The 21,086-nt window shown below is 42.8% G+C and overlaps 2 protein-coding genes across 2 annotated transcripts in view; one reads left to right on the plus strand and one right to left on the minus strand.

The window, feature by feature from the left end:
* Selenoi (selenoprotein I) overlaps positions 1-12,966 on the minus strand; it is a 37,774-nt gene extending 24,808 nt beyond the window's left edge. The window contains exon 1 of the mRNA XM_048353284.1: positions 12,792-12,966. Within this exon, the coding sequence (XP_048209241.1) occupies positions 12,792-12,848 (57 nt within the window). The 5' untranslated portion in view covers positions 12,849-12,966. The remainder of the gene's footprint in view (positions 1-12,791) is intronic.
* A 230-nt stretch (positions 12,967-13,196) lies between these two features.
* Adgrf3 (adhesion G protein-coupled receptor F3) overlaps positions 13,197-21,086 on the plus strand; it is a 29,177-nt gene continuing 21,287 nt past the window's right edge. Inside the window, exon 1 of the mRNA XM_048353285.1 lies at positions 13,197-13,230. The gene's annotated coding sequence lies outside the window, so the exon portion shown is untranslated. The remainder of the gene's footprint in view (positions 13,231-21,086) is intronic.

Raw genomic sequence — 21,086 nt, forward strand, 5'->3', positions numbered from 1 at the left:
ACAGTGCTCAGATCCTGAGTCAAAGCCCTAGGACTGGCAAAAAACAAAAACAAAAACAAAACAACCCCAAAACAGAAATGGATCTGTGGCTCGAGTGATAGAGCAGTAGTCTTGAGCAAAAGAGCTCAAGGACAGTGCCCAGGGCCTAGATTTAAGCTCTAGTACTAGAGAAAGAAAGGAGGGGGGGAGGAGAGGGGAAAGAGGGAGGGAGAGAGGAAAGCAGGAAGGAAGGCATGGAGGAAGGCAGGAAGAAAAAGAGCAAAATTCATTCCTCTTTCATTCATCTAGTGAGTTGTCAAGTACACATGATTGAGTACTTATGATTCTGCCAGCGACAGCGACTATGCTGACTCACTGAAAAGAAAGTGGTGAAAACAAAGGTGTTTCTTGAGTTCAAGTCTACAGTCTTGTGAGAGATCCATGTTAAGAAAGAAAACAATAAAGCAATACTTGCAAAACTGTTAGGTGTAGGGCTGGGAATATGGCCTAATGGCAAGAGTGCTTGCCTCGTATACATGAAGCCCTGGGTTCAATTCCCCAGCACCACATATACAGAAAATGGCCAGAAGTGGCGTTGTGGCTCAAGTGGCAGAGTGCTAGCCTTGAGCAAAAAGAAGCCAGGGACAGTGCTCAGGCCCTGAGTCCAAGCCCCAGGACTGGCAAAAAAAACCTGTTAGGTGTAAATCAACTGAACAACTCATGGCGGGGAAGAAGGAAAGGGGGCGGGGGGAATGAGGGAGGAGGTAACAAAAGTACAAGAAATGTATCCAATGCCTAACGTATGAAACTGTAACCTCTCTGTACATCAGTTTGACAATAAAAATTTTTAAAAAAGAAAACAATAATCATAAGCTGAGGTTTTTTGGGGGGGGAGTGGGGAGGCCGATCCTAGGGCTTGAACTCTGGGTCTGGGCACTGTCCCTCATCCTTTTTGTGCTCAAGACTAGTGTTCTACTACTTGAGCTACAGCACCACTTCCAGCTTTTCCTGAGTAGTTTACAGGAGATAAGAGTCTCACAGACTTTTCTGCCCAGGCTGGTTTCAAACCATGATCCTCAGATCTCAGCCTTCTGGGTAGCTAGGATTACAGATGTGAGCCACTAGGTGCCCAGCTTGAGTTTTTTTTTTTTTTAAATATCTGTAACTATGAAGAAAAGAAACAGTGTTGTATAAGAAGAGGGACAATTGGGCCCGTGAGATGAAGGCGGCATGAAGGGAGCAAAGGCAAGATTAGAGATGGGCGATCACAAACCAGGGTACACCAGGAGCCATCAGAAACTCCTCCCCGGGGAGGAACTGGCCCGCCATATCTGGAAGGATTGTAGGCTTGCCAATACCTTGGCTTTTAGAAAAATTAGGAGAAAATAAGCATCTGTTGCTAAAAGCTACCCACGGTGCAGGAATTTTATGGCATTCCTAAGAAGCTAATGAAGTGACCCGTCCTCCCCACATCCCCAGAAAAATGACAAACTGGGTATGTCAAGTCAAGTCAGTCAGAAACTTTCTCAAAGAGTCACTTAAACTGATCCCTAAGGACAAACAAGAAAGAAAAGGCTAAAAGTGTGGCCAAGTGGGAAAACATCTGTCAGTTAGCATTAAGTCCATTAAGTGAGTGAATACATATGGATAAATATTCCCTAACTTATGCATGTAAGATCTGTGTATTTATATATAATTTGTACCTTTAAAGAACGACAGGGAGCTGGGCACCGGTGGCTCAGGCCTGTAATCCTGCTATGCAGGAGGCTGAGATCTGAGAATAGAGGTTTGAAGCCAGCCAGCCTGGGCAAGAAAGTCCGTGAGACTCTTATCTCCAATCAACTACTCAAAAAAGCTGGAAGTGGTGCTGTGGGTCAAGTGGTAGAGCGCTCAGGGAAAAGCCCAGGCCCTGAGGAGTTCAAGCCCCAGGAACAGAAAAAAAAAAAACAAAAACACAGGATCTGGTGTAGCTCAGTGGTAGAGTACTTGACTAGCTTATGCAAGTCCCTAGGTTCTATCCCTAGCACCTCAAAAATATAAATAAAAATAAGCGGGTGTAGTAGTTCATGCTGACAGTCCCAGCTGCCTGAACGGCTGAGGTGGAAGGCTCAGCCTGAATAGCATTCTGAGCCCTGTCCCAAAAAATAATAATAAAGTGAGAAAATATGTATGACTCTTCTCCACATACACTGGGGGGAAAGGTACATGCAGAGATTATTTCTTCGAGGCAGAGAATTGCAAAGAGTGCAAAGACCATAAGGCTAAAACTATCTGAACTACTAAAGGGAGGCCAATGCAGCCATAGCTCAGTGAAGAAGAGCATGAAATGAGAATAGAGTCACGCAGATGCCATGCAGCAGGATCGCAATGAGTTAAGATTTTGCTCAAAGCAAAAAAAAAAAAACCCTCCTTCATTTATATTTTCAGTCTATCATTCTCATAATGTAGAAAGTGGAAAGTGGATTGAAGGATAACAAAAGTGCAAAAGGGAAACACCGGTGGAGTTGCTACAGCTCCTCAGGTGAGAGCAGTTCATTTGGCTTCACATCAACCATTTAGTATTGAGAAGCTGAAGTCTTCAGAACAATGCCTTCTAAGAAAAATAATTCCAAAATATGCCGTGAGGGCTGGGAATGTGGCCTAGTGGGAGAGTGCTTGCATGAAGCCTCGGGTTTCATTCCTCAATGCCACAGACACATAATGTGGTTCAAGTGGTAGAGTGCTAGCCTTGAGCAAAAGAAGCTCAGGGACAGTCCTCCAGCCCTGAGTTCAAGCCCCAAGACTGGCAAACAAACAAATAAAATATGCTGTGAAAAGGGCCTAAGGAAGAAGGAATTTGAAATATGTTGAAAAGATGAAAAACATTCTAGGGTTTGAATTCAGGGCCTTGCACTTGTAAGACTAGTGCTCTACCTCTTGAGCCATGCCTTCAGTAATTAAAGGCACTGTCTTCATACAGATACTCTATTTAAATCCCTTCTGTGTATAGGTAAGAAAACTGAAGTGTTACAGCCCGAGTAATGCTCTAATATCTATCATCAATAACAGATTTCCCCTGTCTTGTATTCTAGTCAACATAATAAGTCTCTTACTATCAAAAACTTGTTAATGTAAAGCCTGTGCTTATCTGAAATGTATGCTTTGTGAGCATAAAACATATCTAGTTAATTACAGAAATGTTTAAAATGTGGCTTGAGTATAAACTAATGACAGTTCAAGAACTGCATTTATCGTTAATCACCTCAGATGGAAGCAAAGTTAAATGACATTTCTGATTTTTTTTAATTTCTAAAATTCCTGAGCTCATAATCATTCATGGTTGTAGTAAAAGCAACATAGTTCACAGCTGGATCCACTGTTTGAATTGTATTTATTACTCACAGCAATTTCCCTAACACTGAAATAAAATATGAATTATTAACTTCTCAAGAAAGCTGGAGGAGGGAGGGGTAGCTTGCCTATAATCCCAGCAACTCAGGAGGCTGAGGCAGGAGGATCAAGTTTGAAGCCTGCATGGGCTACTAACCAGCTTTAGGCCAGCTTGTGCTACCCTGTCTCAAAAAACATAAAACAAAACAACAAAAGAACCTAAGAGAGAACAAAGGAAAGCCTTCTCTCTTTCCTCCTACAAGATGAAGTCCAATGTCCACTAGCACAGTCGTGGTATGATACTGAGGGCTCTCCCTGGCTGATAGTTCTTATCAGTCTCAACACTAAGTCTCAGTCTTTACTGGCTCAGAAGCTCTGGTGGTTGACACAGGTTCTTACCCATCCTGGAGCTGAGTTCTTTAGTAATGGCATTCCCGTCTTTTGGGCGTCTTCCCTCCAACTAACTTAAGTCACTTAAGCACAAGAGATCCTAATTGTTAAGAAGTGTTATATCCCTCAACAAAATATAAAAAAAAAAAGTTAAGAGCTTGCTTTAATACATAACCCACATTCAACTATATTTCACAGAGCTCTGACATAGAAAGAAAAATGCAATATGAAACGTGCCCCAACTTTCTACTCTGACATAAAGTAGGAGTTCAGGCAATGTTTAGGAAACCTGCACCAAAGGACCACTTTGCATGTTTCTTGCCATCTGTGTGGCACAGGAAGTATTTATAAGCCCCTTCTCTGGCTTGAACTCAATTTTTTATGTGTCTGAGTCTCTCATTCAGCTTTTGCCACTCTCAGCTGGCACTTGAGCCACATTCCACTTCCAGCTTTTTGTTGATTACTTGGAGATAAGAGTTCTATAGATTTATCTGGCCAGTCCAACGGTGATTCTCAAATCTCAACCTCCTGAGCAGCCAGAAAGTGAGTCACTGGCACCTGCTCCATTGGGACTTTTAACTTCACAATGGGACACTGCCCTTACTAATCCCCTATTAAGAACACGGTGTTACATTTGTGTAGTGTTCATGGTTTCCAAAGGACAACTGTATCGATTGCCTCACTTAGGATTATAAGACAGATAAGGCAAATTATCCCTATCTACATTCTAAATATAGAGGTTATAAAGTTCAGCAACTGTGAAATTCAGCAACAGTAAAGTCTAAGCTTTAAGTCTTTCTGATTCCAATAAGGATAGAGTAGTCTGAAAACACTCCGATGAAACTGACCACTTTCTTTGAAACCAGACTATGTTACCCTGGCTTGAGTACAAATTATTCAACTACCTAAATTCAATGTACTGAAATAAGAATTCCCACATGATCTTCTAATACTCATTTTTCTCTCTTCCAGTTTATGGCAACTACATCCCAATGACTCACTCCCTTATATAACCAATCCCCTTGGTGGTTCTTTCTACCTCCAGGGTAGAACCTGTGACTTGCTTGTAAGAAACAGGACACAGAAAAGGTAAAAGGATATTGCTACCTTTTCTGCGAGCATTATATATATGGCAAAGGTGGCAAGAAGTCATTTCCATAATTCTGCATCACTACATACAGAATCACCTTAACAATTAGGAAAGGTCTGTTGACATTAAATTAACAGTAGAGAGCTTGCCTAGCATGCATGAAGCACTGGGTTCGATTCCTTAGCACCACATAAACAGAAAAAGCCAGAAATGGCGCTGTGGCTCAAGTGGTAGAGTGCTAGCCTTGAGCAAAAAGAAGCCAGGGACAGTGCTCAGGCCCTGAGTTCAAGCCCCAGGACTGGCCAAAAAAACAACTATGGGCTGTTCTTTCTTTTTTATGGGGCAGGGAGTGTGGGTGATAGGGACTGAACTCACAGCTTTGTATATGTTAAATACCACTCTTACCTCTTAGTAACATCACCAAACCCCATAAACAAAGACATGACATAGTGAGATCTTGTCTCAAAAAAATCTTGGGCTGGGAATTTCACTCGAGGGTAATATACACAAGACTCTGGGTTCAATCATTAGCATTAAAAAAATAAAGATTATCTGATACTCTTTCACATTTATTTCTTGGTTTTACTTACTCTCCTCATATTGCAATATAACTGAATGTTTCTTTGCTGTGGTGGCAAACTAGACGCAAATTACTGACCCTACCCAGACTAAAAGAACCAGATACTAGCTAAGCACCAGGGGCATACACCTGTAATACTAGCTACTCTGAGAACCTGAGAATCACGGTTTGAAGCCAGACCAGACAAAAAGTCCTTGAGACTTATCTCCAATTAAGCACCAAAAAAAGCCAGAAGTGGAGTGTGGCTCAAGTGGTAGCACACTATCTTTGAGTAAAGAAGCACAGGGACAATGCCAGGCCCTGAGTTCAAGCCACAGGACCAGCCTGCATGCATGCAGGAGTGCGCAACACACACACACACACACACACACACACACACACACACACACGACTCAGCGACAGGACCAAGCAATCTGTCTTTTAACAAATGCGCCAGATGTGTCTGATGTCAGAATACTGGCTCTTTCCAGAATAAATGTAAATTAAATCTCCTCAGCTGCTGAGCTGGAGAGTGAGCCACTAGCAAGGTTAGTGGTCAATATTTGTATCACATGGTGGCCTGGAATGCCACACTGTAACTAAGAAGCAAAGTATAATCACATTCAGCAAGTATCCATTAAATACCTATTCTGTACTGCAATCTACTAAGAGATAAAAACACCAACTCTAAACTCAAATACAAAAAGGAAAGTTATATTAACCCCAGGACAGAAATTAAGAGTTTCTCATAGTGCATTTTATCAATACAAGTCTGTAAGAAGTACACCCACAGAGAACATGACTCACTCACTGAGCAAGGAGATCTCATTTCAGTGAATACTGTCATTTATATCTAACAAGGCAGAGAGGGTGGTAAAAGACAATTGGAGAAGTTAGAGCAAGGAGACAAACACAAGTCATGATGACCAACTGGTTCACTGAGTAATTAAGCTGTAACGAGAGACAAGATGAAAAAAGAAGAATTAACCTAGAAAAGGAACTTGAAATATTTGTTGAGGAACTTGACTATCAAGTACTTGATAAACATATGGAAGTCACCACAAATTCTTTAAAAAGAAAGAATGATTTTGGGAAAAAAATTACTTACTTTGCCTGTTATATTATTGCACAGAAGCCTCAAATCAGAAATGTCTGAGCTAGACATGAAACTCTCTATTATTTCCATCTCTCCGATAGGTTGCCATTGTTAACTTGCTTTCCTAAATCATATCTTTTCTTGGTATAATAACTTCCTGAGGGTGTGTAGGTGCACACAAATGTGCATGTGCACACATACCTAATGTTAGCATGCAGGAAAGCACAAATGGCAAGTTTTATTTTTCATTTATTTTACACTATGGGCCAGCACTTCACACATCTAACTCACTCTTTTTTTTTTTTTCAATACGCTCCTATGAGGTAGGTACCATGTTTTTCACGATGGGAAAAGCTGGTTAGACAAATTAGGCTGCCTGCTAGAAATCAGTTTATATGTGGGTTCTTCCAATTAAGTATTAACCCCAAAACTGCTATTTAATCAAAAGCCTCTATCTCTCAATTATAGCTAATAGCAAATGAACTTATACTGTTACAATAGCAGCCCCTGACCCAATGATCTTCACTGTTTGTGGTTTTGGTCAAACATGGTCAGTAAAGATTAAATGGAAAAATTTCAGAAATAAACAATAAGTACTGAATTGAGTACTGTAATGGAATCCTGCTCCATCCCAAACAGAATGTGAACCATCCCTTTGTCTAGCATATTCACAATGTATACACTATCCACTAAGCAGTCCTCCATAGTCGGCCCAGTTTCCTATCAACTACCCTACCATCACACTGCTTGTGTTCATTAACCAGTCTACTGTAGTTTAACACGATATCACAAGATTCCTGTCCTCCTCCTCCTCACCTCCTCTCCCCTTGGAGGTACTGCTCCCCTGACATCACAAGCAAGGTGAGGAGCTAACACAAAATATCTGGAGAGACCAGAGATGCATAACTTTCATTACAGCATGTTATTATAACTGACCTATCATATTGTTGTTAATCTCTTGCTGTGCCTAAATTATAAGTTAAACTTCATTGTAAGTCTATATTTATGTATAAGGAGTTGGGGTTGGAGGCATGGCGAGTGAAAGCATCAGATATTGAGTTCAAGTCTGTCTCAGAGAGAGAGAGAGAGAGAGAGAGAGAGAGAGAGAGAGAGAGAGAAGGAAGTAACCAATGACACATAAGATTCATTGCTATGTGAGGCTGCAGGCATTCAGAGGGTTTTGGAGCTATCCCCCACAAAAAAAGGATACTGCTATGCTCAACCAAATCCATGACTGACTCGTAAATACAAGCCTATCTATCGCTACTAATAATTTAAAAACTGGGTGGGTGGGGGATAATCTTTTTTTCCCCCACTGTACATCTTCCCTATCTGTAAGCATTAGACACATCATTAAAGCATGCCACTGAGGGCTGGGGATATAGCCTAGTGGCAAGAGTGCCTGCCTCGGATACACGAGGCCCTAGGTTCGATTCCCCAGCACCACATATACAGAAAACGGCCAGAAGCGGCGCTGTGGCTCAAGTGGCGGAGTGCTAGCCTTGAGCGGAGGAAGCCAGGGACAGTGCTCAGGCCCTGAGTCCAAGGCCCAGGACTGGCCAAAAAAAAAAAAAAAGCATGCCACTGAAAGTTTTTATTCTGAGGCTTCTACCTATAGGCAGAGTTTCTATTTCATTCTTCGTTTTAAGAGGCAGAACAGCATGAAGAATATGGAGTCCATATTCAGACTGCCTGGGGTCAACCTCAGCTCCACTACATATTAAATAACTGTGTGATCTTGAGGAAATTTATTGAACTGGTATGTAGTGCCACCATCCCATAGGGGAGTTGTAAATATTAAGATAATATGTGGGAAGCACTTTCAGGCATGCCTAGAATACAATACATTGTATGTATAAATCTGCTATCATTATGATAACAAAACTACCACACTACTTAGGCACCTGCCTAAGAAGAAACACCTGAGGTATTTAACATGCTGATTACCAGGGCAATCTATCCAATGTGAATCTCCCACAGAGGGCCTAGGACTTTGCTAAACACTTCCTCCAAGTGATGAAACTGATCCATCAAAAAATCCAGAACTAGGGCTGGGAATGTGGCTTAGTGATAGAGTGCTTGTCTAGCATGCATGAAGCCCTGGGTTTGATTCCTCAGTACCACATAAAACAGAAAAAAGCCAAAGTGGCGCTGTGGCTCAAGAGGTAGAGTACTGGCCTTGAGCAAAAAGAAGCCAGGGACAATGCTCAAGCCCTGAGTGCAAGCCCCAGGACAAGCGCACACACACACACACACACAACACACACACACACACACACATATCCAGAACTAAACTGACCACCCCCTCCCAAGACAACACCTCCCTGGGCTCATCTCCTGTCACTCCATCACTATGCTTAAACACCTTATCTAAATTCTAGTGGTTCCTAGAAAATACTCAGACTCCTCTCTATTTGCCCTCTTTCACTCTCTTCGGTGATGCTGCTTCTCTCTCTCCACCTGGGAGGTAAAATTCATCTTTCTGGACTAACCCCTTCCTCCATCTCCATACTATCTGAAGCCTTTCTCAGTTCTAATCCCCCTCTAACCTCCACTCACTAGAAGTTGCCACCTCCCCTAGCACTGGGTACTTACTAACTTCACTTACTATTTATAACTGTTTATTTACATATCTGTATGCCACCAACTGGGTTCTATGAAATCTGGAATTTCAGCTTAGCTTAATTTTGCAGCCCTAATGCTGTACCTAAGGAATGTCGCCCCCATAAATGCTTACTGAATAAACAAAATCAAACTACAAACCAGGAAGGTTGAAAGGCCAGACTGAATTCTGGTACTCTATCTAGCATCACCATCAACATGCAAGCAGTCTCTCTGTACAACATCTTCACTGTAATACTAATACAAAATTATCATCCCTATAAACTATTAGATTATTGTTAACAGCCAAGTTCATTAGCTACTCAAAACAGCAGAAACCAACTCCAACTCACAATGAAATTATATTCTTGAAACCAAACAAGGTGTATCCAGAACACCTGCTCTCCAGAAGCAAAATGATACAATTTAACAGTAACTGCTACACTGTACATTAAAACTATGCCTTCCCTAGCTTATGCAAACAATATAGCAGTTTCACCTTTAAAGAAGCAGGAAAATCAATCAACCACAGAGAAGTATCTAAAATGGTTACAGAGGAATAATAGGCTTCAAAGGGTGAAGTTTCTCAACACAACTCTTTTAAATTGAGTAATGAAGCAGGGAGAACAATAGTAGCTGTAGTTGACAACTTTGCCTTCAAAAGGCCAAACTATCCTTCCATACCCACAGATACACTTCCAAAATGGCTTATATTCTTTTCCATTTTCACTCCATCAATATTGATTGACAACCTCTTCTGTTCATGGCACTATGATAGACATAATTATGCTGAACAAGATAGCTATTGGCCCTATTCTCCTATATCTCATGTCCATTCAATTAATCATTCAACTGCTTAATAGGAATACACTAAATACCACTACTACAGAGAAAAGAAGTACTAAGAAAGTGCAAAAAAAGTGTCTAACAGAATCCAACCCAGGCTTTCTAAACTGAAAACTAATCATTTCCCAGTTTCTTACTACAGAAACTTTACCTCTCTGTGTGAGCACCCCATTCAGCAACCATTCTGTGTAAGTGCCAGGTTTCCAATTGTAGCTCTCAGATGTACCACAAGAGAAGATAAAGAAATTAAACTGGTTCAAGAGCAATTTTTCCACCAGCTGTTCTTACAGTATCAATTTTTCTCTATATCTCTTTGCTCTAATATAAAAGGTCACATCAAGAAATAAAAATCTCTTTTGAATGTTTTGACTCTACACACTATGGGGGTGAGGAGAATGACTCTAGTTCAATAAGCTGATAAAGCACTTATTAGCTCACGACCTCACAACGGGAATGCAATAACAGAAAGATCTGTGTGCCATTCACATTTCAACAAAACTGACCACATAGACTCTTCTTTTAGACACCTCTAAATTCATATTTTAACATGAATGCAATATTAAAGAATCTGCTACTATTAAAATATTCAGATTTAAAGCTTGTGCTCAAACTGGGCGCTGGTGGCTCACACCTGTAACCCTAGCTACTCAGGAGGCTGAGATCTCAGGATCTCGGTTCAAAGCCAGCCAGGGCAGGAAAGTCCGTAAGACTCTTATCTCCAATTAACCAGCAGGAAACAGAAAGTTGCACTGTGGCTCAAGTGGTAGAGCGCTAGCCTTGAGCTGAAGAGCTCAGAGATAGCGCCCAGGCCCAGAGTTCAAGGCCCATGGCCGACAAAAAAAAAAAAAAAAAAAGCCTGCGCTCCTTTTTTTCCCCAAAGCCTCGATGTAACTAAAATAAAACCAACAAACTGTATTTCAGTGAACATTGGACATTTGCTAAATTGACCTTTGTTTTCCAGGATGATAGGAAATCTGTTATCAGACACAGGAACTGAGTTCAGGTAAGAGAAGAGGGAAAAAGGGACAGAAATTACACCGAAGGGCTGGAAGTATGGCTTAATGGTAGAGTGCTTGCCTAGCATGCATGAAGCCCTGGGTTTGATTCCCCAGTACCACATACACAGAAAAAAAGCTGGAAGTGGCACTGTGGCTCAAGTGGTAAAGTGCTAGCCTTGAGCAAAAGAAGCTTAGGCCCTCAGTTCAAGCCCCAGTACTGTTAAAAAAAATTACACTGGAATCTCTGGTAAACTAGGACACTTGTCTAGATGTAAACACAAATCTAAAAAGATCACTTATAAGAAAAAGAAGATTCCCAATTAGACATAGCTACGTATAAAATAACTATCTTATCAGCACTTATTTGGAAAGCAGGTCCCTCACTAAGGGGGAAAAAAATTACATGTCAATATTTACAGTGCAGCACAGAAAACACAAAGTGGGTAGTGCTTAAAACAAAACAGGAGATATCTGAGTTAATAACTTTACGAAATGAAAGTCCTAAAACCCTAGCCTGAGTTACCAATGCTCCGGAGCTCCTTTCCACTTACTTTTAAGACAAGTCATGACCTCCATTCAAAATGGCACAGCACAACATTGCTTAGAAACAGAGGAACATATTATATGGACTTCTAAGGCCAGTTTTTCCATGCCAGTTAAACAAAACCCATTATGATTTTTCCAGCTATTCATTCCACAACTGTTTATTGAGAATCTATTCCACAAAGCAGCACAAAAGTGCTTAGACTACGATGGTTTGTAAAGCAAGTCTCATCATTTGGGAATTACATTCCAAATAAGGAACACACTAAAGAACTTCATGTATGAGCTGAACATTCAAAGAGAGAAAGGGGTATTTAGGAAGGGCTTGTCTGATGAAGAAACATTTAAGTTTCAAAGTGAGGCTGAGCTGGTAGCCAGGTTCAAAGACTAAAACCCTCGATTTTAGGCTCTAGCGAATTGGATGGTTAGCTGGGCCAGTCACTGGTTATGAGGACAATGCAGAAAAGGTAAATTGGAAGTTATCCACCGGTATGTACTGGGGTCTCCATAAGTAGCAGGTGCTTCTCAAATCCCTAAAATCACTTTGCATGGTAGAAACGCATACTCCCAGTTTATGGGTGCAAAAAGATAAGAGGCTGCTTCAGGTTTAAATGACTTGCCGGCGGCCAGACAACGAAACTTAACATTGGCATCACGTTCACAATGTACTGGAAAGCCCGCGCAGTTTGCACTAAACAGTTCCTTCCAGTGCACACAGATTTCTACTGTCAGCCTCGGCGCCACAGGCTGAGGAAGCCTCTTTGCTGGGAGCAGCAATGGGGATGCAGCCCTCAGCGGCGAGGCCTCGGTTAAGTCACTCCCCCTCCCTGGGGCCTCGTCTGCCTGACTTGATCATCTCCATCTCCGAAGTTGTACAAGCAAGAAAGACACAGCAGAAAGTTCCCGCCGAGGAAGAAAACTGAAACAACCCAGAAGGGAACTGCATCCTTCCAAGGAGGCTAGGAAGCAGTAGCAAATAGATACATGAAAAGAGAGCAGGAAATCACCTCGCCCCGCCAGCGCTGAGAAGTCCATCTCCACCGGAGGATCACCGGAGGAGATAGATGGTGATTTCCATGAAGAGATCGTTGATCTCCCTACCCGAGGGCTGCCGAGGCGGGGCGGCGGGCCTAAGGATGCCTCCACGCCCCCCTCCGACCCCAAGTCTCCCCAGACTCCCAGGACCCAGCAGAAACTCCCGCCAGCATGCCCCGAGCCACGCGGCAGGCACAAGGTGACACGGACCGCGCCGGCCCCTCGGCCACCTGGGCGCGGCCAGGGCCAGTAAGGCAGAGAGGGGCGTCCGCCCTCCCGCACTACCTTGTATTTATCAAAGCCAGCCAGCTGCTCCGGGCTCACGTATTCGTAACCAGCCATGACGACCTGAAAACCGAGCGCCCCCTCGACAGGCAGCCGCAGCGACTCTCCGCGACCAGGCGGGGGAAACACGAGCACCACACACGGGATGGGCCAGGCTGGGAAAGACCGGGCTGGCTAAGAAGGTGGAGGAGCCGTGCTCCGCCCACCGCGCACGCGTAGCGGTCCCGACCACTTCCGCCGCCTCAGTGCGCAAGCGTACGCTAGCCTCTTCTCCCCGCCCACCAAGGGGTGGGGCGCTAACCTTCGCTCGGCCCGCCCCTCTCCCCCCACCCTCCCGGGCCCGCCCTTCGCCCAATTGGTGCGAAGCGGAAGACACTAAGTCCCGCCTTCCAGCTCTTCTCCGGGCTTCATTTGTCAGCGTCAAAATTGGTGAGCTGAGGTAAGGCAAGAAAGGAGGGGAAAGGTCAACCTCCCAGCAGGCCTTACTCCTGTGCTCGTGGAAGGTGGTTGCGTGCCGGGTGTCGAGTGTGGGCGGAGGAGGTATTGGGGTGTCTTTTAGTCCTGGGGTGCGCGCCGAAGGAGCTTAAGGAGCGTGGTGTGACGTAGGGAAAAGTGAGGTGTGGCCGAGGAAGACGGAAGGCCCCGTGGGGTCAGGAAAGGAACTTGTAAGGCCATCAGACAGATTCCCTCGGGGCGCCGTAGCCTGTGGACCCGGCACGGCCTCCGGACGCTCTGCTCCGGGAAGCCTTTCCGAGCCGAGTTCAGAGGGTCAAGGCCCCCGACTGGGTTAAAGCAGAGGTCACTCTGTCTCCATCGTCTGCAAATAACGTTTGCAAGGAGTGTTTTGACGCCAGAGGGCGGTTCGGTGTAGATGAGCACCGGGATCCGTGGTTAATGTAATTTTACAATAGGTTCACATGTATGCTACTTTCCAGTAAGTGTTTCGTATGCCGAATTTTCTGTCTGCCAGCATCCTTAGTAACATTTGAAGTGGAAGATATTTTGCAGAGTTAAGAATTTGAAGTTCAGATTACGAGGGAAGGAGTGTTGGAACCTCTTGCCTGGCTTGCACAGTGCCGTGGGAGGGGAAAAGGAGGAATTACATAACCTACCCACAGTCACTTGGTTTTACACAGCTTGAAAATGGTTAATCCGACACGAGATGTGGTTTTGTAATACTTAAAGCCTCGACACTGGGGAGTCTTTTCGTCTTATTTGATCCCTCAAAGTTCAAGAAATTTTTAATGTAAGCCCTTTGCTTACTTATCTAAAATACAAACTTCATACTTACAAAACATATTAGTTATTATAGAAATCCATAAAATGTGGCTTGAGTACCAGCAAATAATCATAGCCAAGCTGGGCACTGATGGCTCTTGCCCCTAAGGAGGCTTAGACATGAAGATGGAATGAAGGTGTGGCTCAAGAGGCCATCAGCCATGTAGATGTGGGGGTGAACACCAAGTTAGAACACAAGGCCCTGAGTTCAAGCCCCAGTACCAGCACACACACATCTTATATTGTGTGGTTCTCAAAGCAATTTAACATCACTGCATTACCCTAACAACCCTGAGCCATGAACTAAAGAGTTGATCCAATTGTAAAAAATAGAACAATTTAAGTTTTGTTGGTTTTTTTGTTTTGCCCAAATCACCTAATTTGTTCAGAGTAAAAACTTCCACTTTTGGTTGAATAAATTTTCTTCCATGATGCATCTATAAGATACCATGGGAATAATTTTTTTAATTATAAGTTTTGTGATAATGGGGATCAAATTCAGGACCTCACCTACTAGACAAGTGTTCTACTACTGAGCTGTAGTCCCAGATCCTGTCAATTTGTGTGTGTGTCTGTCTGTCTGTGCCTGCCTGTCTTGTCTGTTCTGTTCTGTGGTTTGAATTCAGGGCCAGTCCCTGAGCTTTTGTGCTCAAGACTATAGCACTCTACCACTGGAGCCACAGATCCACTTCTGGCTTTTGGGTAGTTAATTGGAGATAAGAGTTTAACAGATTTCCTGTCTGGCTGGCTTTGAACTACAATCCTCACATCTCAGCCTCTTGAGTAGCTAGGATTACAGGCATGAGCCACTGGAGCTAGGCTGTAAGTCAGTTTTTAGTCAAGACTGGGAGGCATTTGGGGATGGGAGGAGCTAGGAAAGAACTGAGTAGTCATTAAGTTGCTTGTTTCTTAAAATGAAATAATCCCCTTGGTATACTTAGTAAACCTTAAGTGGGATTTTGTCTGTTCAGGGGTTATTTTGTTGTTAGATTTTACACTTTTCAGTAATCTTCCTAGGCAAGAATTTCTTGGAAACTTACTGGGCTGTCATTCATAACAGAAAAAGTTTGTGCAGTATACTGAAATTAAGCATAAACATCCTTTCTGTTTTCCATGTTGATGGAGAAGAGTGATGTCTACAATTCTATGACTTGTGGGCCTACCAACTTCCCCCTTTTTTTTGTGCTCTCAACTTTTGAGCACTAATCCTGTAGTGTGAACACTCATTCTGATTCCCAAGGCGGCCTGAGGGCCCAGTGAGATTGGAAGATAAATAAAATCACAGACACAGTCATTCATTTAGGCCCACTAAATACTTGCCATTCTTGTTTCAAAGCTAAATGATTGTTCCTTTTAACCTTTATTCTTGAGGATAACAGTTAAATAAAAGGAGCATTATCTCTAAGCTGATTGTAAGGGAAGTTTTATACAAAAAAAAAAGTCTTATTTTCAGCATTCTTGAAGTTCTGGTAGAGACCTAAGGCCTCTATTTTATGAACAAAGAAAGAATTGATACCTATTCCCCCACATACTACCTTATTGAGAAAGGAAGAAGAATTCAAGGCAAAGCACAAATCATTCAATAAGGAGTAATAGTACCAGCGGCGTTATTGTTTTGTGCTGTTACCTGTGCTTGAACTCTGCTCAACTTTCTCTATCACAACAGGCACTCTACTATTTGAGTCATGAATCCAGCATTTGCAGATTAATTGGAGATAAGAGTCTCACATACTTTTCTGCCCCAACCACAATCCTCAGATCTCAAACTCCTACGTAGCTAGAGGATTACAGGCATGAACCTGGTGCCTGGTCATTTTGCTTACTTCACTTTGAACATACAGCTCTGCAAGGGGCCTTATTTTTATCTAAACAAACCTGTAAGAACATAGGGCCAGTTGGTTGGCTGGTTTGTATGGGAGACAAGAAAAAAACCTTAAGTTGAGCAAGAGAACAGATGTTTCCATGGTCCATTTTACTGTAGGAAACCTGAGGCAGGAGTTGTGGCAACAGCTACCAACATAGTTAACTGTGTAAAACTTTGATAGCTTCCTTGAGTGGCCCTGTTCTTTCCAGAACTCTGCCTCTGATTTTAGAAAAACTAGATAAGCAAATATAAAACAGTGTGTAAAGTTAATAGATTCATTATCCCTTCATATATATTTATTTATTTTTTGCCAGTCCTGGGCCTGAGCACTGTCCCTGGCTTCTTTTTGCTCAAGGCTAGCCCTCTGGCACTTGAGCCACAGCGCCACTTCTGGCCTTTTCTATATATATATGGTGCTGGGGAATCAAACCCGGGGCTTCATGTATACAAGGCAAGCACTTGCCACTAGGCCATATTCCCAGCCCCGCTTTCTATATTCTTGTAGAACATTAGCATGTAGAAAAACTGCTGCAAGCCTTGGAAATAACCAAGTATAGTAAGATATGATAACAAATAGATTATTATAAATAACCAGTGCCATCAAACACTTTACAAGTCATAAATTCTGTTTTTCATCCTTCCCCTACCCCATTTCTCCCCTCTTAAAATTTACTGGTAAAACAACATATTTTATCTTGAATAGGGAACTGACTTAAAGACAGAAAACAAAAGATTAGAAAGACAAATAGATACTCTCAGCTGGGTATTTAGTGGCTCATATCTGTAATCTTAGCTATTTAGAAGGCTGAGATCTGAGGATCACCTTGGGATACCACCCCACACAAGTACCAGAGACTCATATGTCTAACCCACAAAATGCAGAAAGTAAAAATGAGTAAATAGTAGAATGTCCAGTCTTGAGGGGGCAGAGAGCTAAATGAGAGCTTGAAGCTCAGAGTTCAAGCCCCAATGCCTGTATCAGCATAACAACAACAACAAAAACCCACCTTGAAATAAATACTTTGAGATTCATATTTTGTTGGCTAATCTAGAACATAGAGTACAAAGTTTACTATGAGTACTTAGCCCTTCATAGTGTGAAACGTAATGTCAGGCATGGACAATAAGAAAATGCATTTAAGACATAAGCAGATGTAAAGAAGACATGATAGTATACACGTGTAATCCCCGCTACTTGAAAGGCAGAGGCAGGAAGATCTGAAGTTCAAGGCCAGTCCAAGCAAAGTTAGCAGGACCCTCTTCAACATAGCTAACCTGGTAGGGTACTTTACTGGCATGAGTGAAGCCCTGGGTTCAACCTTCACTAATTAAGAAGGGGAAAAAGGTCAGATGTAAAAGTTAATTTTGGGGGGCTGGGAATGTGGCTTAGCGGTAGAGTGCTTGCCTTGCATGCATGAAGCCCTAGGCTCCATTCCTCAGCACCACATAAGAGAAAAAGCCAGAAGTAGCACTGTGGCTCAAGAGGTAGAGTGCTAGCCTTGAGCAAAAGGAAGCCAGGATAGTGCTCAAGCCCTAGGAATGGCAAAAACAAAAACATGTCAAAACATGTACATCTTAAATAGATAACATTTTTATCTGTCAATCATACTTCAATAAAACTGGGATGTAGAAGCTTTAGGCCTCTAAAAGTCTCCAGCTCAGGGGCTGGGAATATGGCCTATTGGTAGAGTGCTTACCTCGTGTACATGAAGCCCTGGGTTTGATTCCTCAGCACCACATATATTAAAGAAAAAAAAAAAAAAAGGCAGAAGTGGGACTGGGAATGTGGCCTAGCAGTAGAGTACTTGCCTCACATACGTGAAGCCCTGGGTTCGATTCCTTAGCACCACATATATAGAAAAAGCCAGAAGTGGTGCTGTGGCTCAAGTGGTAGAGTGCTAGCCTTGAGCAAAAAGAAGCCAGGGACAGTGCTCAGGCCTTGAGTTCAGGCCCCAGGACAGGCAAAGGGGAAAAAAAGTCTCCAGCTCAGAAGTCATACCATGCTTATGTCTCATTTTCTCAAGACAAAGCATCAAGCCAACCGCTTAACAGGTGACATGGTAAAGTCACGGCACTGCATGTTTTGAAAATAAACTATTGCTTTTAAAGCAAAAAGATAGAACAGTGAGTAGCTTCACTAAGGAGGTTGGAGGCTAGAGGAATAGCTCAAGTGGTAGTGTCTGCCTAGCACTGAGCCCTGAGTTCAAACTCCATTAATAACAAAAGCAAAGAGAAGAGAAGAGATTTGAAAACTACTGACATATTTTTATTGCTTTAATATATTCAAGGGAAAAGGGTAGCATAAAACAAACTAAAGCAATAAAAACTCATGGCACAGGCTTGATTCTTCATAAGCTCACACATGGTCCTTAACCCTCTCCAGTCTGGTTTCCATCCTTCACTCCAACTTTAACTCCATTGAAATGTTGCTTCCACAATCCTGCACACTTTCAAGCTTGTTCTTTTTTTTTTTTTTTTTTTTTTTTTTTTTTGTAGTGGTGGTGGTCGCTATTGTGGTAGTCCTAGAATTTGAACTTGGTTCTCACACTTGTCACACTATCACTTGAGTTGCATCCCAATCTTTTGTTTTGGTCATTCTTCAAATAGCGTCTCACATTTATGCCTTGGCTAGCCTGGGCTATTTTCCTTCTATTTAGATCTTCTGCATACTGGAGTAAAAGGCAGACAGCACCAGAGCTGGCTTATTGGTTGCACTGGCCTTGACCCATGATCCATTTTATACTGCCTGCTACTATTTACACAGCCTCTTCCCTGAATAGCTTGGAATTAACCATCTTTACTATTCTCTACCCCTACTCCTAGAGGGAGCATGTGTGCAGGCATTTGCATACACACACACACACACACACACACACACACACACACATCACAATCTCCCAGGAATATTGGAGTCTTCACAATTTTTCAAATCACAAATTCTGGTTATAAATACAAAACATATGTTCACTTGTTTGTGCTTGATCCCATCTCAGCTTTAAAGAATCGTCAAAGTTCTTTCAAGCATTTTTTTGAGGTAAGATCTTGTAATATGACTCAGGCTAGCCTACAATTTGCAGTCATCCTGCCTCCACCTCCCAAGTGCTCTTCTGAAACCTTTATTTCCCAATTCCTGACCTACTTTCACCTCTACCTCCAGAGTTGCCTCCAGCTCCCTGTACTCCATGGTATCTTGTGCATAACTATTTACAAGTTAGAAAATCATCTCTTTTTTTCATCTAGCTATTGGAATATAAGCCCCACATCTCTATACCTCTGAACCTACCACAGTGCCTAATACTCAATAAGCCTTTAGTAGCTCTCATCGAATTCACTGTTTTACACTTTGTTTTTCATTGGCAGTACTGGGGATTGAACTCAAGGCCCTGAGCTCACTTAAAAATCACTCTACCATTGCTCCATGACTCCAGCCTGTTTAGTCCTTCTGTTTATGTGGGATGATAGGCAGGCACTGCCAAGCCTGACTTACTGGTTGGCTTGGCCTCCAACCCTGCTTTCATGGAATCAAAGAGGGCTTTGAGGAAATATATGTTGCTGGCATCAACAAGTGCTCCAAATCTCTTCATATTCATTGAGCTAGTAGTCCCACTTTGGAAGGACATTGCAAGAGAGTTACAAGGAGCCTGTGATGTTGTGAAATGTATGCCTAATAAGCTGATGAGAAGATTGGTGCTGGCGGAGCCCTAGGAGGCATCAGGACCAGGGCCTGGTCACCAGGAAGACCCTAGACACCATCTGAGAGAAGTTTCAGTTCCCCTCACCCTCCAACTCTCAGGGAGGAGGGAGGGTCTGAATGATCATTAATGGCCAATGATTCGATTGTGTCTACATAATGAAATTTAAGGGATCTTCTGGGTGGCTGAACCTACGGAGGTTCCTGAGGTTGACACACCAGGAGAGGACAAGGAAGCTCTCTGTACCCCTCCCCATATCTTCCCGGAGTCTCTTCCAGTTGGCTGTTTGGGTCCTTCACTCTGTCCTTTACTAATAAACCAGAAAAGGTGAGGAAAGTGCATCCCTGTCTTTTGTGAACTGCTCTAGCACATAAATGGAACCCAAGAAGGGAGCTGTTGGAGTCTGGATTTATAGCACACATAAAATAACCTGAGTCTTGTGATTGGCATCAGAAGTGGGAGGAAATCTTGGTACTGAGACCTCACCTGTGAGATCTGGTGCTATCTCCAGGTGAACAGTGTCAGAACTGAATGGATTATGGGGATATTGGCTGGTATCTGCTGTAGCAGTGACTGCTTGCTTGGTGTGAGGGGAACCCCTCGCCCACCCACCCATCTGGTATCCAAAATGTTCATAGCTGAGAGAATGGGAGAAACATTTTTGCTCTTCCTATAGTACAACAGAAGACCTTGCCTCCAGTGAATGATAACAATGTTGTTGATTTTTTGACATAGATAATAACTCCAACCTTATCCAGACACCATCACCAATAATCCTCCCCAAAACTGAATCTCAGGTAAAGATTATGGAAATTACAGGATACAGAAGAAAAGCCTCAAGAGCCAATAATATGAATGTTGGATATGATCCAAATTCAGCTGCAGTATTAGAACAACAATTAAAACAATCATGTTGGCGACAAGTCCACTAGATAGTGACAGTGGTGTGACATCCTCCAAATGGTGACTGCAAAGAAGAGTTGATGCGGAGTATCCATTGTTCCAAGGGAAATTCTTTGTCGCAGAAGTCAAAGGCAAGCCTGTGTGCCTCATTTGTGATAATGCATTCACAGTAATGAAAAATATCAAACTGGAGGGTCAGTACCACTCAAAACATGCTAAATTCAATGAATGAATGAAGCCAATGCTCATCAGCTAACTTTGGGATCACAATGAGCCCCTTTTACTCAGCTGTCACTCATGGTGACAGAGACAGCATTATGCAGATGAGTTATGTAGTGGGCGAGCTGATCTCAAGCTGAGGCCTCCTGTACAAGGAGAGTCTGAACAGTGTGCATGGTTGCTGCTGAAGAGTTGCTAGCACCAAAGTAAAACTTTCAAAATGTTAGCTTGTCTTGGAGAACAACCTCAAATCAGATTATTGATTTAGCACAAGACTTGTGTGTGTGTGTGTGTCAGTCTTAGGGCGTGAACTCAAGGGTTGGGCACTGTCCCTGAGCT

This window comes from Perognathus longimembris, chromosome 8, assembly GCF_023159225.1.
Source record: "Perognathus longimembris pacificus isolate PPM17 chromosome 8, ASM2315922v1, whole genome shotgun sequence".
In the NCBI taxonomy this organism is placed as follows: Eukaryota; Metazoa; Chordata; class Mammalia; order Rodentia; family Heteromyidae; genus Perognathus; species Perognathus longimembris.